Source organism: Festucalex cinctus, chromosome 11 (genome assembly GCF_051991245.1).
Source record: "Festucalex cinctus isolate MCC-2025b chromosome 11, RoL_Fcin_1.0, whole genome shotgun sequence".
In the NCBI taxonomy this organism is placed as follows: Eukaryota; Metazoa; Chordata; class Actinopteri; order Syngnathiformes; family Syngnathidae; genus Festucalex; species Festucalex cinctus.
In genome coordinates, this window is record NC_135421.1 from 17,824,229 (window position 1) to 17,838,673 (window position 14,445).

At 39.2% G+C, this 14,445-nt stretch overlaps 1 protein-coding gene across 2 annotated transcripts in view; it reads right to left on the reverse strand.

Moving 5' to 3' along the window:
• Positions 1-178: 178 nt before the first annotated feature.
• LOC144030560 (uncharacterized) overlaps positions 179-14,445 on the reverse strand; it is a 28,713-nt gene continuing 14,446 nt past the window's right edge. The window contains exons 2-3 of one of the 2 annotated variants that reach the window (XR_013287288.1): positions 10,526-10,622; positions 179-1,380 (exon numbers count right to left, since the gene is read on the reverse strand). Coding sequence is in view for 1 of the 2 variants with exons in the window: in XM_077536982.1 (XP_077393108.1) it covers positions 1,343-1,380; positions 4,222-4,843 (660 nt within the window). In the remaining variant the exon portion in view is untranslated. Of the gene's footprint in view, positions 1,381-4,221; positions 5,160-10,525; positions 10,623-14,445 lie in introns of those variants that run through there. The other variant, XM_077536982.1, reaches the window with a different exon arrangement.

Consider the following 14,445-nt stretch of genomic DNA (forward strand, 5'->3'; position numbering starts at 1 on the left):
AGGCACGATAAACACACCTGCCTCGCATGTTTGTCAGTACAAATGCGCCGAACGTTAATCAATAAACGAGTCCGATGCAAAATATAGGACGCCAGTTCTTCACAATCAAAGAATTTGACTCATTGTGGTCTCCAAAATATTCTTGACAGTGGAAATGAAATGAAGCAATCAAAATGCATTAGTGTGAACTTGAAGCTTTAATTGAAGAGGTTTCATCAAAAATATGACAAAGTTGCAGTCTAATGAGTGTTTCGAAGTTTTCCACCGAGAGAGTCTTCGCAAGGTCTTCACATGCTGCTGGTTTGTTCACTTTTTTTTTTAAAAGCATGATTGAAATGAGGCCAACAAACTTAGAATACTCCTTTTATTTTCCTTCAAAATCACTTCTTTTTTTTTTTTCTTTTTTTTTTGTTTCTCAAAGTATAGTAAGGAGTTCTGGAGCAAATATTCAAAATGATCACCAAACTATGATGCCAAAAAAACTAAAACTATTTAGAGTTTTGCATCTCTTCAAAATGAGACTCATTTGGGCGATTTCCTACTATACCTCCAAACAAAATGGCTGACTTCCTGTTGTGTTTTTCATGTTATGACTGACAAACCCATCAAGTTTTGTGTTGAATGGTCCAACTGGAGTTGGGGGCCCATTTTATTTTCAAACTTTACAAGGGCGCTACAAAATTATTATTATTATTATTATTATTATTTGGTGTACAATTTCCTCACTGGAGTTTGTTAAAGTATGAGCCCCGGAATTTGCCTAAAATGACCGCTCCAGACTAAAGTGGCGAACAGTTAAAACTTTCAGTCATTGCTTCTTGAGATCTTTTCGTGCGTCCTGTTATGATGCACATGTCCGACGTATTATTGAGTTTATTAATGAAACAGGTGTCAGGGGCTCATTTTGAGGATAAATTAGCAATAATTAAAAGAATTCAATAAATAAATGAATAAATAAAGTGGGAAAACAAACAAGTGTCAACAAGCTTCCGTAGTGGCGTCATCTGGATCTCTCCGTCATCTCATTTACATGATCAAGACTCTTTTCTCACACATGAAGACTCATGGAATAAAAAAACAAAAAACAAACAAACACTCAAACGCTGGATGCGAAGGCCCTGAAAGTCGTTCAGTCTCATGCCAGTGTGACAAGTGGCATCCATTGGGGCAAACAATGCCCACGCCCTTCCGTCCCTCCGAGGCCTCGCTGGCCGACAACAAATTACAATCTTAAAAGGGCCGAGGCGCGTGCGAAGCCAGTGAGAAGTCCGCAGATGTCGAAGAAGAGAGCAAGATGGAGATCTCCATCCACATTCGGGGGTGCCCCATGCACGGCCCTCAACTAATCCCACTTTATCCACGAGAGACGAGCTGTCAGATCTGCGGGGAAACACAAAAGCGGGGACAAACACGCCAGTTTTTGATACGTTTCAATGACTGTTTAACGACTTCTATATGGAGGCACACTTACGACTCAATGAGACTTGAGAGCAGAATTTATAAAGTAGGGGTTAAAAAAACAAAACAAAAAAGGAAAATCTTGGATATAATCTGGAGTGCTAATAGCCAAAAGGAACACACCTGGGAGTGGAAGTGTGCAGCTCACACTACTTGAAATGACGTTTCCATTTAATAATAATAACTTTTCTTTCCATTCAATCTTTTAATCATGTTTGACAAGCTTTGTTTTGTACGGAAGCGTAGCGATGCCAATGTGGAGTAAACATTTTTGGCTGGCAAGTATGTTCGAACATACTCGCAAATATGTTCGAACGTATTGAAATATGTTCGAACATACTCGCAAACACGTTCGAACATACTCGCAAATACGTTTGAACATACTCGCAAATACGTTTGAACATACTCGCAAATATGTTCGAACGTACATGTAGGCTACATGCTACAAAGTTAGCATACCTTCCCATAATGCCATGGGGTTTTCACAAGCATAATACCCCATTGCATTATGGGGCGAAAAATGATGAACCTAAATCATGCACGGCAGACATAAATCGTAAAAGTTACAAATAAACACTGTTTTTTGTCTACTTAATTTTCTAATGAATTGGTAATGTGGCCCAAACGCCTAAAAAATAGGTGTTTGTTTTCACTTGCGCATGAGCAAATAATACCCCGTAGCATTATGGGAAGGAATGCTAACTTTGTAGCATGTAGCCTACAAGTACGTTCGAACGTATTTGCGAGTATGTTCAAACATATTTCAATACGTTCGAACATATTTGCGAGTATGTTCAAACATAGTCGCCAGCCAAAAATGTTTACTCCATATTGGCAAGCTCTACGCTTCCATAATTTTGTAAACATCAAGATAACTTTTTACTTTCACTCCCTACTTTTGAAAACACATCACCAGTTTCTTTGTCAAAATGCACTTGATACTATAAAGAGAAACGGGATTCAGACACTGACATCTTGAGGATTTATGAGGCGTGTTTTGGACATTATCATGAGCTAATTTAGCACTTTTTTCTCATCAGTTCACAACTTTAGTAAAGGGAAGGGGGGGGGGGGGGGGTCACTGTTTTGACAGCAAAAGTCAAGCAAATGTTGGATAACTTTTGATTTGAATAAATACCGTAACTACCGACATGCAGCATGCAGAATATGATTTTTCTTCCTCTCATTGCTACACAAGAAGAGGGAAACTATTTTGTGTTTTAAAGTTACCGTTGTGAAAATAGAAATTATTGAGTACATTTCAGTCTGTAGTTGTATCAGTGGTTCCACTTTTACCCAAATATTTTGGACATATATACTCTACTTCTGACTTTAATAGGTGGCTTATGTCCAATAAATCCACACTGGAGACCCATCAAGGCAATTTATCATCACCATTTTATACATTTGTTGCTTATACTTCTATTTTTTAACTTTTTTTTTTTTTTTTTTTTTTTTTAACTCAAGTAGCTAGAACTTGCTACCTCTGCCTAAAAAAGTGAAAGATTCAGAAATGCACTTAAAAGTAAAAAAATAAATGTATACTGATTATGTATATGGCACAACTCACTGGGTTGGTGTTGAAACCTGATAGTTTCCCTCATATTAAATTACATAGTGAGAATATGGAAGCATATCACATTCACTTCAGAGAACAAACAAACAAAAAAAACGTTTTTCTGACTAATTTTTTTTGGAGAGCTTTGTTCTTTTGAGTTGTTTTTTTCTGTTTTTCTGAATAATTTGTTTTCAGTTATACTGAATATTTTTTTTCTGTCATAAAAAATATTTTAAAAAACAGGGAAAAAATATTCATGAAAAGAGGAGAAAAAATACTCAGAAAAACAGGAGGAAAAAAATATTTAAAAAAAACGGGAAAAAAATATTCCAAAAAACAGAGCACCAACTTCTGTTTTTCTGACTTTTTTTTTTTTTTTTACCTCTGAACTCCAAGTAACTTGTTGCAGACCACTGACTGTATATATGACTAGATTGACCATAGCCCATACATGCACGCCAGTGCAAACCGTTGAAAAGTCACAGGGTGGCCATTTTGTTATTCCCGTAATATTTTATATATATATATATATATATATATATATATATATATATATATATATATATATATATATTTTATTTATTTATTTCATCTTGTTTTTCTGAATAATTTTCCCCCAATTTTTTAAATATATTTTTTAGACAGAAAAAAAATATTCAGTAAATCAGAAAAAAAAAAATTCTAAAAAAAAAAGCTGAAAAAAATTACTCAAAAAAACCCCAAAGTTCCCCCCAAAAAAATTAGTCAGAAAAAAAGGTGGGTTTTTTTCCTCAAAGTTAATGCAATACACTTCTTATGAGAATTTAAGAAAAGAAAAAGATCCCTTTTGTCAAATGAATAAAAGAAAATGCTAAATTAACAACTGAAAAAAAAATATATAAATAAATCATGGATGGGGGAAATCTTGCTTCGTCAAATTTATTACGTCATCATCGACGACAATCCTGTTTTTCCCCAATGTGAATCAATCAACAAAGTTGAACAAAAGGCTCTCAATTTACTTCTTTTTATGTCATGTTGAGTCATCAACAGAGGTTGAAAATATGTAACGAGCCAATTGACAAAGAGGAGTACATACAGGATCTGTTTTCAAAAAGACCTAAAAAATAAAGCTGTCAGGCCCGTCGTAAAACGAGGACCCTCTGTTCTCTCTCAAAACTACCTCATTGTCACTTTGAAGGCAGATCTATATCAGGTTTGCTCACCACTCGTGTTCCAAATGGCGTTGGTCTGATCCCTGTACCCGTTCTTCATGCACTCGTCCACGTAGGACTTGGGGTCGCATCCGGACACGAGGATCTCCCGGAGGAGGGCGATGTAGGCGATGGCCAGCCGCAGCGTGTCGATCTTGGACAGCCGCTTCTCGTACGGGAAGGTGGGCACGTGACAGCGCAGTTCCTCGAAGGCCGAGTTGATGCTCAGCATCCGCTTCCGCTCGCGGATGTTGGCGGCGCGCCTCTGCACCTTGTACGGCTGCTGGCACGTCTGCAGCCGGCGCGCGCGCTGCCGCTTCACCGCCGCCGCCGCCGCCTCCGACGACTCGTCCGCGGGGAAGCCGTCCGCTAGCTCCTCGTCCCCGGGGGACTCATGCGCGTCAAAGTCGGCGAAGGTGAGCTCATGGGCCTCCGGGAAAACCGACTGGCAGCCCAGAGAGGACCAAGGCGACAATTGGCCGCCCGCAGCCGCCGCCGCCGCCGCCGCCGCGCTGCTGCAGTCCAGCAACAAAGTGTCCAGCTGCGTCTGGAACTGCAAGTTGTGCTCCATCTGACCCCAAAAGGCGAAATCTGGCGAGCCATCTTGATCCAAATCGAACAGAACGTCGTCCATCGCTCAAGATTTGATTTGCGAGCATGCAGGTGCAAGACCACGCGAGGAGCGTCAAAATTGCGCACGTTATATACTTGCAAGGCCTCCATGTTTTCTGAAAGGAGCCTCTTGAGAACTCTCACTTTTTCAATTACAAAAGGATCGGTTGATCTCCAAATGACAAAAAGAATGGGGAAGAACACGTGTCCAATTAGGACCCCCACCCCGAAGCCCTCCTCCATGCAAGTAGTCCTGCTAATATTGACAAAACACTCACTATTATTTAGTTATAGTGGAGGACTTGCGACGCTCATTATGCGGCGCGTGCGTGGGCCTGCTGCATGAATGGGGACGGTTGGATCTATTTAAACTCAGCTGACTACTGTCAGAAACACACCAAAGCCCTTAAAAAAAAAAAAAAAAAAGTGTTACAAATCTCATTTCATGACAAACGTGGCGTGTTTATTCATTTTAGGCAGTACGTGCAATTCGAATCTTAAAAAAAATCCTCAAAATGAGTTTGGACAAAGACAAAAATGGAAGAAGAAAAACTAATTGACACTAAGACAAATTTACACGGAAATGACGCTTATAGATTTAAACTAAAATTGAGCTAAATCAAAAGAATACTTCGCTATTAATCATATATTTTAGAGTTTGCAGCTGCAGGTGTACCTAAGTATCCTACTGCGTATTATATACGCACAAACAACCCCAAATGGATTATAGTTTTCTAATTCGTTCCACATGAATGATTCAACTCTATTTAGCAATTATAATCTGATCGCGATTTGTCCGCAATATATCTACTTTGCAAAATGTAAACAATTACTTCTTTCTGTCCCCTTTCATTTCTTTCATTTTAAAGAGTGAAATTAAAAAAATGATTTGAATTTAAGAAAAGTGGATTAAAAAGTAATCCATCATGGGTGTTTGCAAACACGTGCTTTCTATTTCCCCACAAAATCCTCATTTGTAGCAAATCTGCACTTCTTTAAAAAAAAAAAAAAAAAAAAAAAAAGTAGGACAGAAGAGGGGCTTTTCCCTCGGAAGCAGCTGATTCTAAAACAAAGACAGGTGCATGTGACAAAAAAGGTGAGAGCAGGCGTTTGTAATTTTAAACTATTTACACAATTTTTCAGTTCATTTAAGTCATAGATGTGGAAAAAGTGCTGCAATTTCAACAAAAGGGGGATAAAAGCACGTGAGTGCAATCAACGCAACGCATGCGATGGTTTGATGACGGTACAATCTAAACATTAATCATGTCAGCATTCTTGTCGTTTTTTTTTCTCCTGTATCTTACAAGCCGCACCAAATAAACACGCACGTGTTTGTTTTGAAGCCGTTCCCGACAATTAAGTGATGGTAATTGACAGCAACCGTCGTGGTTTTTGCCTCACGTCAACAGCATTACGCAGGAATGAAACATGAGGTCAATTTGATTTAAATGTTGCCTAATGAATTTGGGAGCTATAGGGCGGCTGCGTTTTCAGTAAATGAGACCAACCTTAAGGTCATTTGAGAGGTGCACAAAGCCTATAACAACATGAAAAGAAAAAATAGTCCATAACAATGTCTATGCAGCCTTTTTCCATGCCGTGCATCACAAAAACATACGGAATGACAATTAAATAGAATGTAAAGCCTTAAATAATGTTTGCCTCATTTTAATGGGCATTGTGTTTTAATTAACTTTTATTATATATCTTATATCTATAAAACCCCTCAGACACTTTATACACTTTTCTAAACAGGCGTGAACATTTTCTAACATTTCTTGTCTAAATACTCAATGTTCAAACTCGGGGTGTCAGGCGATTAAAATTTGTAATCATAATTAATCACATTACTCCGATAGTTAACTCACGATTAATCACCAATCTGCTCTAAATGTACAATAAAATATTTTTTCTAAGTTTTAATACTCATGTTAACATAAAAGTGGAAAAAGGTTAAACTAATAGAAATATGGCTGCATGTTTTAGTCATTGATACAATCATTTCATAATAATTCATAAAATTGAATTAAAATTAAACAGATGAACTGTACTGTAAAAAAAACAAGTGATATTGATTTGTGTCGAGGTCATTTCCCTGCCACTAGATGGCATAATTGCATTTGTCAGACGGTGGTGACAGCTCAGTGCATTTTTCATTTTCATATAAAGCGCTATCTAATCTTGAATGTGAATTAACTTGTGAAATTCTGCACATTTTTAAAATTGGAAAATACAACCTGACCTCAGTGTCCACATATATATGCATTATTATTACATTTATTACTGCAAACTTTTGATTTGGACCTATCTGCTGCATGCGTCGCGACTGGAATTCCCCCAGTAATTTCAGTTAATCGCGCATTAATAAAATTAGTGGCATTAAAGGAACTTTAAATTAACTCAAAATGAATGCACTAATGTTGACACCCCTAGTTCAAACATTCATGGATTACACCCCCCCCCCCCCAACAAAAAGGTACACTCCTGTTTAAAAAAACAAACAAACAAACAAACAAACAAACAAAAACGTAAGAAAAACATGCTAAAAAAAACAAATTCACGAAACAGCAAGGCCAGGGAAGTTGAATACTGTCATGACTGGGTCATGCCAGGGTTATGTTTGGGTCATGCAAGGTTTATGCTTATACTGTTATGACTAGGGTCATGTAAGGGTTATGCTTACTGTCGTGACAAGGGTCATGTAAGACTTATATTAACGGTCATGCAAGGGTTATTTTTGGGTCATGACCGCGAGGTCAAGTGTCTGTTTTGAACTGATGTAACCGGCGTCAAGTTTCAACTGGTCTTAAGCTATGTGATGTCAGGAGCGATGTGATGTCAAGAATCTTTAATCTCTTTATCTGGTCAACAGCCAATCAAATAATTCCATGTCAGTCCTGTTACACATATGTCGAGCCACAACCAATCAGATCGATTCACTGTCTATATAAGCTGTCCGAGAAATGTGTTTTGTCGGATTATTACCTCTGTTCCTCTGTGCAACTCTCGTTGTTTCTCGTCTAGTCAAGTTTGTTCCACGCCTCTTGATGTGAATAAATAGGTAAAATCTTATCTGTGTCTGCGTTTTTGGGATCCAATCTCAGAACGTAACAATTTTTGGTCATTAAATTGAACATATTCATCCTATTAGAACTCAATTGATTCCATCAATTTCCCTCCGTTTTTGGAGGCTCTACCTCATTAATTAAACAAGTGATGACGACGGACGCAGCCAGACCTGACGACTCTGCATGGGCCGACCCCCACCAAATTTAAGCCCCCCTGCATGTCAGCACCTTCTGGCTGCTCTCAGCCAAAGACAGCTCAGCCCCAGCTGACACTTATAGACACATTGGCTCCTGTCACAGGCAGCCTGGCCTCAATTGTTTCAAGTCTCACAATTCATCTGCGCTCGGGAGGATCCTTGTTGCGCAATCGACGCGATCGCATGCTTGTCAAGTTTTCATTTAGGGATAATCGATTGATTGATAGACGTTACACGCAAGTGGATTTTGTTTCAGATTTTTTTTTCAAACATGACGTCAAGGCTGACGCACTCCGAAGTTTGCCAAGTATCGATAATGGAATTACAATCACCACATTTTCACATCCCTTATAATATAGTAGACATTGTTCTGTGAACTAAACTTTCACACAGAAAAATAACAAAACCCTCTCGCTTGCCTTTCAAGACATGAGATGACGAGAACGGGATTGATGTTGGATTTTAATGAACGTCACAAAAAGTTATAAAAAAAATAAATAAAAAAAAACAAAAAAACACCTGCAGTGTTCATTCTTTGACAAGATTTTAATTCAATTTCAAACTACCATCATGGGAATTCAACTGCATGGAATATTTGCATATATCATTATTATTATTATTTTTTTTCAAAATTGTGGACAGTCGTTTGCTTGAGTAACTAAGAAGTAGGGCTAGGCAATAAATTGAATTAATTTGATTAATCGTCATGTTAAAAATCGAATCGTTGAAAATTTGCGAAATCGTGAAATCGAGTTTTGTCTTCTGGATTATTAAAAGCTGTTGTTCTTATGTTCCAGCTCCAACTAAATGTTTTTGTGAGCTGTAATTTGGCCTAATGCCCGGATGGTTGTTTGCAAGATATTTATTAAATTAATTAATTAATTATGCCATTTAAGCACAAACTGTGAATGTTAAGTTGATGTGAAAAAAAATATATTTTGAATCATTGTTATCTGAACATTCTGCACAGGAATTCTTGAAATCTTTTAAATAAATGTTTTTTGGGTTTATTAATTGATTAAAATCGTGATCGTCCTGAATGACTGGGGGAAAAAAATGTGATTTTAATTTTTGGCCATATCTCCCAGCCCTATTAAGAAGTCTTGGCAAAGTCTTGTGGCCCAACTACAGCAAACCACCGCAGAGTTGTGTTGAGCGAATTGTTTGTTTGTGTCCAGGGTAGATAAGAATCGCGCTTCCAGAGGCCTCATGGGATCCGTCTTGGCGGCTGAGCATCTTTTTGACCGCTTTGATCTGAACTTGGCCGTTTTGAGCGTCACGGCACATCGAAGCGATAGCTCAGAGCGCAAGTTAGCCTTGACGACTCGGCAGATCGGGATTCCGATCGGCCCGCCGCGTCTGAGCTGAGCTGAGCCCGAACCGGTTCACGACACAAAAATGCGGGAAATGAAGTGAATGGCAGCACTGCGGCAGGTTTTGGTTGACTATTGTAAAAAATGGAGCAAATTGAAGGCAAGAAGCGGCGCTGTTTTCATTGCTGTCTGCCTTTCAGGCAGCGAGTCTGTAAAAGGCATCAAGAAGGTAAAGTGGGCCCAAAGCAAACAGGCCCTCCAGGGGCACCGGCTCTCGTTTGCAAAAAATAAAAAATAAAAGAGCCCTGGGCTGGATGGCCTGCAGCCTCCGCTTTGATTAAAAGGACATTGAGAACTTGTATAACAGGTGGAAGGCAGATCATGTGACTTTGACTGTGTCCTTTTAAACTCCACACTTGGATTTATAAAAACAGGTAGGAGAAAGTATGAAAGGGAAGCAAAGACTTTTGCGCTGTCAACGCCATTCTGTGCAGTTCAAAAAGTGCAACTGATTTGGACTGGATCATGTTTTGACACCATACCAACAGCAGCGGTACAGGACCTCGAGGGTGGAGCTTCACTAGTCTGAAGTCCGACAGAACGGCCAGGTAAGGAAGGAAGAATTCAACTTTGTTTCATCTTATTTGCATTCAAATCGGTAGAAGTTGTGTTTTCCTTATCCCGGAACTAGCACTACTTCCTGGTTTCGTGTCTAAGAATCATGGGAAATATAGTCCTACTGTTGTGTTTGCGGGGGGTCAGAACCAACGCAAGCTGAGCTTTTCTAGGGGCGGCATGACAACCAACCATGTCATTGAGCAGCTCGAGTCCTTGTTTGGTGGGGGAGGGACGAATTCATGGAGTCACTGGACATCCAAGTGTATGTTTGGGCACGGTTTTAGTCTCCCTAGTTGGGGATTGTTGTACTTTTTTCATGTAGAAAATGTAAACAATACATTTGACTGGATCATTTTTATGTGGCATTTAGTATGGTGGTTGAGTGGTTAGCACGTCCGCCTCCCAGTACTGAGGACGCAAGATCGTCTATCGAAATTAAATCAAACTAAACTCTTGTGAATTGAAATCAAATCAATTGAGTAAATTAGAGATTGATAGCATTTACCTTCAAGTTAATTCCTTTCAGTGATGCGGACCAACTGGAACGTTGACGATCTGATGGATTTGGCCGTGAAGCTTGCAGGTAACTTTTTATGAGGACACTGAAAGCAGATGGAAATGTCCTCAAACTTAAGACTCCGATTCCTTCGAAGAAAACACTCAACACACGCGGACGGACGGAATCTTCCTTTCGCAAAAGGTGACTTAGGTCATTGCTGAAACCAGCTGCTATCTTTATCATCGTCTCATCTCTCTTTGTCCGCTGACCCGCTCGTCTCGGTCATCAAGGTGCTTCAGAGTAGAAAGTTGAATAGTGAAAAAAACAACAACAAAAAACATTGGAACAAACAGGAACTCAAGAAAACGTGGTTGACCATTGAAGGTAAATTGCAAGGTTTGCAGAGTACTGAATCAGACAATAAGCTGTCTGTCAGTAAGATATCAAGTATCTTGTTGCTGTGCGCCTTTTTTTTAAGTCCTCCTAAATATGATTTATGAACTTCCTGTTTCATGAGACAACACCATCAGCGTGGACTGTGTGGTTGTTTCTCAACTGTGCCGAGGTTTGTTTCTTATTAGCCCGTGATCAAAGTCACAAGGAAACAAACGCTTGGGTCGCATTACAGCAAAAATAATCCAAAATGAATTCAAGTAAAATTGATATGGATATCCATAAAACCAGCAAGAATCTACAATTGGAGCTTGTCACCACCTTTCTATTGAGGGTGCAATCACAGAGCTGGAAGGTAAATACTGTAGTTGGTCCAGTGGCTACGAACGGTTCTTCTGAGCTTTACCGTAGTTTCAATCAATATTAATTTCTTTATATATCAATATGAATTACATGTCAATCACTAGAGTTAGAGTAGATTTGGACTTTTCTCTTTTGGTCTATTTTACATAATGTAACATTTAGCACAGAATAAAAAAAATAGCTAATTAGCTACAATAAACTCACAATGACTTGAACTTACAATCAGGCTAGCTAGCTAAACTAGCTAATCATCAACTGCACACAACATGTTCCAGAACAAGACAGGAAACGCTTTGCTCCAGATGTGTGACGTAACTGTAAAGTCTTAGCTGAGCAAACGGTCAATTCTGATCATTCCGGTCGCATCAGTTGGATGTTTTTACACAACCAATAAGTACCGTAACGTCCAATGAATAATAAGCACCTGTGTATAATATGTCCCCACAAGTCACCCCTGAAAAGGAGTTTCTTTCTCTTGTACTTGTGTATAATACTGGGACAATTTGTTTGGCCTGCTTTATTACATTGGTCAACATATATTTATTTATTTATTTATTTATTTTATTTATTTTTTGAATGATAAAGATATTTGAATGTTTCTGAGCAGTTTTGGACTGCTGTATCCAGAAATGACATCCGTGTCTTTAAATTGTCTCTCGTTTAAGAGACATCAATACTTTTGACAGTTCATTGATTGATAATTCATTTGGGGGATATCAAAAATGTTTGTCGTTTATTCTCTGATAAAAGCGGAACAAGTTTACAAGCTATTATTGTCAAACTTTCTAAATTCTGGAAGCGTAATGAGAATCTTCATCCACCTGCCAAAACTTTCCAAGTTTGGTAAGATTCCAAGTTAGCGTGGTACACCCCAAACATCAGACAACACATATCCAGGAAAACAATCTGGTTTATGCTGTCAACTGTCGAGTACTTGGGCGACCAAATGTGTCTTTTCAAGTCTCAATTTATGTTCTTAAGTGTCAATGACAGCAGATGTGTCAGCAGCACACAAACATCTCAACGTTCTTCATCGTCTGAACGACAGCCAAACAACTTCAACTGGAAGGAAGTTGGTCACTGAAACGTGTTCCCCAGAAGTATTTTGTTATCAAAGTTGCAAGTATTTGGCCCTGGGCCTGATGTGCTACCACACCCCATTTGGACAAAATGGTTGGCGTAATGGATGAATCCGCGCGGCGAGCACGATCACACCCTTCGTCTCGCACCAAACGCTTTCGCCATCTGAGAGCAATTAAACGTCTGCTTTCTATGAGCGGCTGACAGTTGCAGTGGGGTGGGGGGGCACTTTGGAGCGTCACGCCCCGCCAATTGCACCTCCACATGCACCGAAACAATGTGCAATAGCTATGAGGCCCGAGTGTTTGGAAAGCAGAATAAGCCAAGAAAACAAATGTTGAAATCTGAATTACACAACAACCAATATTCAAAACCTCCCACACGATATGATGACGGCACCATGTAAAAATCGAGATGGGAACGGAAACAATATTTTTAAAAATCATAAAAGGAAAATTCAAAGAATAAAGAATTGAATGGTAAACCTGAAAAATAGAGGGTTTTTTTGTTTGTTATTTTAGAATAATAATTTTTTTAACATTTGTAATTTTTTCCTACATTTTTTAACAGCATTTTTTTGAAGAATTTTGAGTATTTTTTCTCCTCCAATGTATTTACAAGTCCCTATCCCCACCATAAATAGTGCCTACTTACACTGAATTAAAAAAAACAAAAAGACTTCTCCATAAATTAGTATTTACTCCAGAGGAATAACTGCATTATGCTAACTCAAAGTGTGAACCTTGCCTTGAGGCTCCAGTTGCGTCTATGCAAATATTGCTAACCTCTAACCTGACAGAGCAACCAGCTTGACGTGCGTCTTTACATTCTCACCCTCAGCGTCAACTTGTGCCACAGCATTAGCATGAGTTGATGTCGAATGAAAACATTTCTGAGCGCAAATAACGTTCAAGTCCCCGCTCGGATGTGTACGTTGGATTTGAAGTCGCACATTGGAGGTGTTGCCGCTCTCAAACTGCTTCAACTGCTGCCAAATACTAAACCATCTTTTTTTATCCTCCGCTATGCGCCGGAACGTTCCGTGTAGACAATAGCGAGCAAATCTTGGCGGGGAAAAAAAAGACAAAGAATCAAGTTTGGAGGAAAGAAGGAGAAAAGAGTTGAAAACAGAAACAGATTGTTAAACGTAAACATCAATCAGTTGACGGGAGCAGAAACAGGAAATTAGATTCCCAGGAGCTGGAGGGGAAAAACTAAACATCCACGAGCGAAAAACGAGAATCAGTGATTCATTGTGATTCAACATTGAGTCGAGAAAAGGATGGGCGGGGGGCAAACGATCAAGGCAACATGAAACTGAGAAGGACAAAAATGGGAAAGGAATTCAAATAATACGAAGAAATCAAATACTGTATCAGGTCCAGGGCCGGTCTGGTGTAGTCCAGAAGATAGCAACATTGATTGAATCCATCAGCTTTGGCTTCACGAGAAGCGTGACGAGCCGCTTCCTTCTCATTACGACGGCTGCGATTCATATGGCCCAGCAGCGTTCCTAAGGCAGTGACGTAACCGGAATTTGGACATAAATTGGAGTTTATCGCTAACCTGGTTGTTGAGTCACAATTACTGTAAATATTGGTATGAGAAACAGAAAACTACAGGGAGTCCTCACCGTTAAAGTCGATATTTACATCAAAATACTTTGTACAGTAATTAAAAAAAGAAAAACATAATTTGTGCCACCCAGAAGATACCGGAACCAATATTTTGCGTTTCCACACGGACATTTATTGCTGATGGACGGCAGAGCGGAGCTAATGGAAACTTAAACACAGAAATGTGATGCGTCTGATTTGCGAGCCGACCTGCTCGATGGACGTCCGTTCCTGAAGGTAACAACAACAACAACAACAAGTTGAAATAACTTTAAAATGGCGTGATAACTGTGGGAAATTAATGAAAAAGAAGATGCTACGGACGAGGCACGGGTGTAAAGTCGAAACGTCGTAACTCGAGGACTCCCTGTAGTTCAAGACGTGCCATTGGTAACCTTGAAATGTCCGTTCCAATAACTTGTTTAAGCCTCCCACCAAAAACAAAAATGTCTCTACTCTATATTATCGTGATAG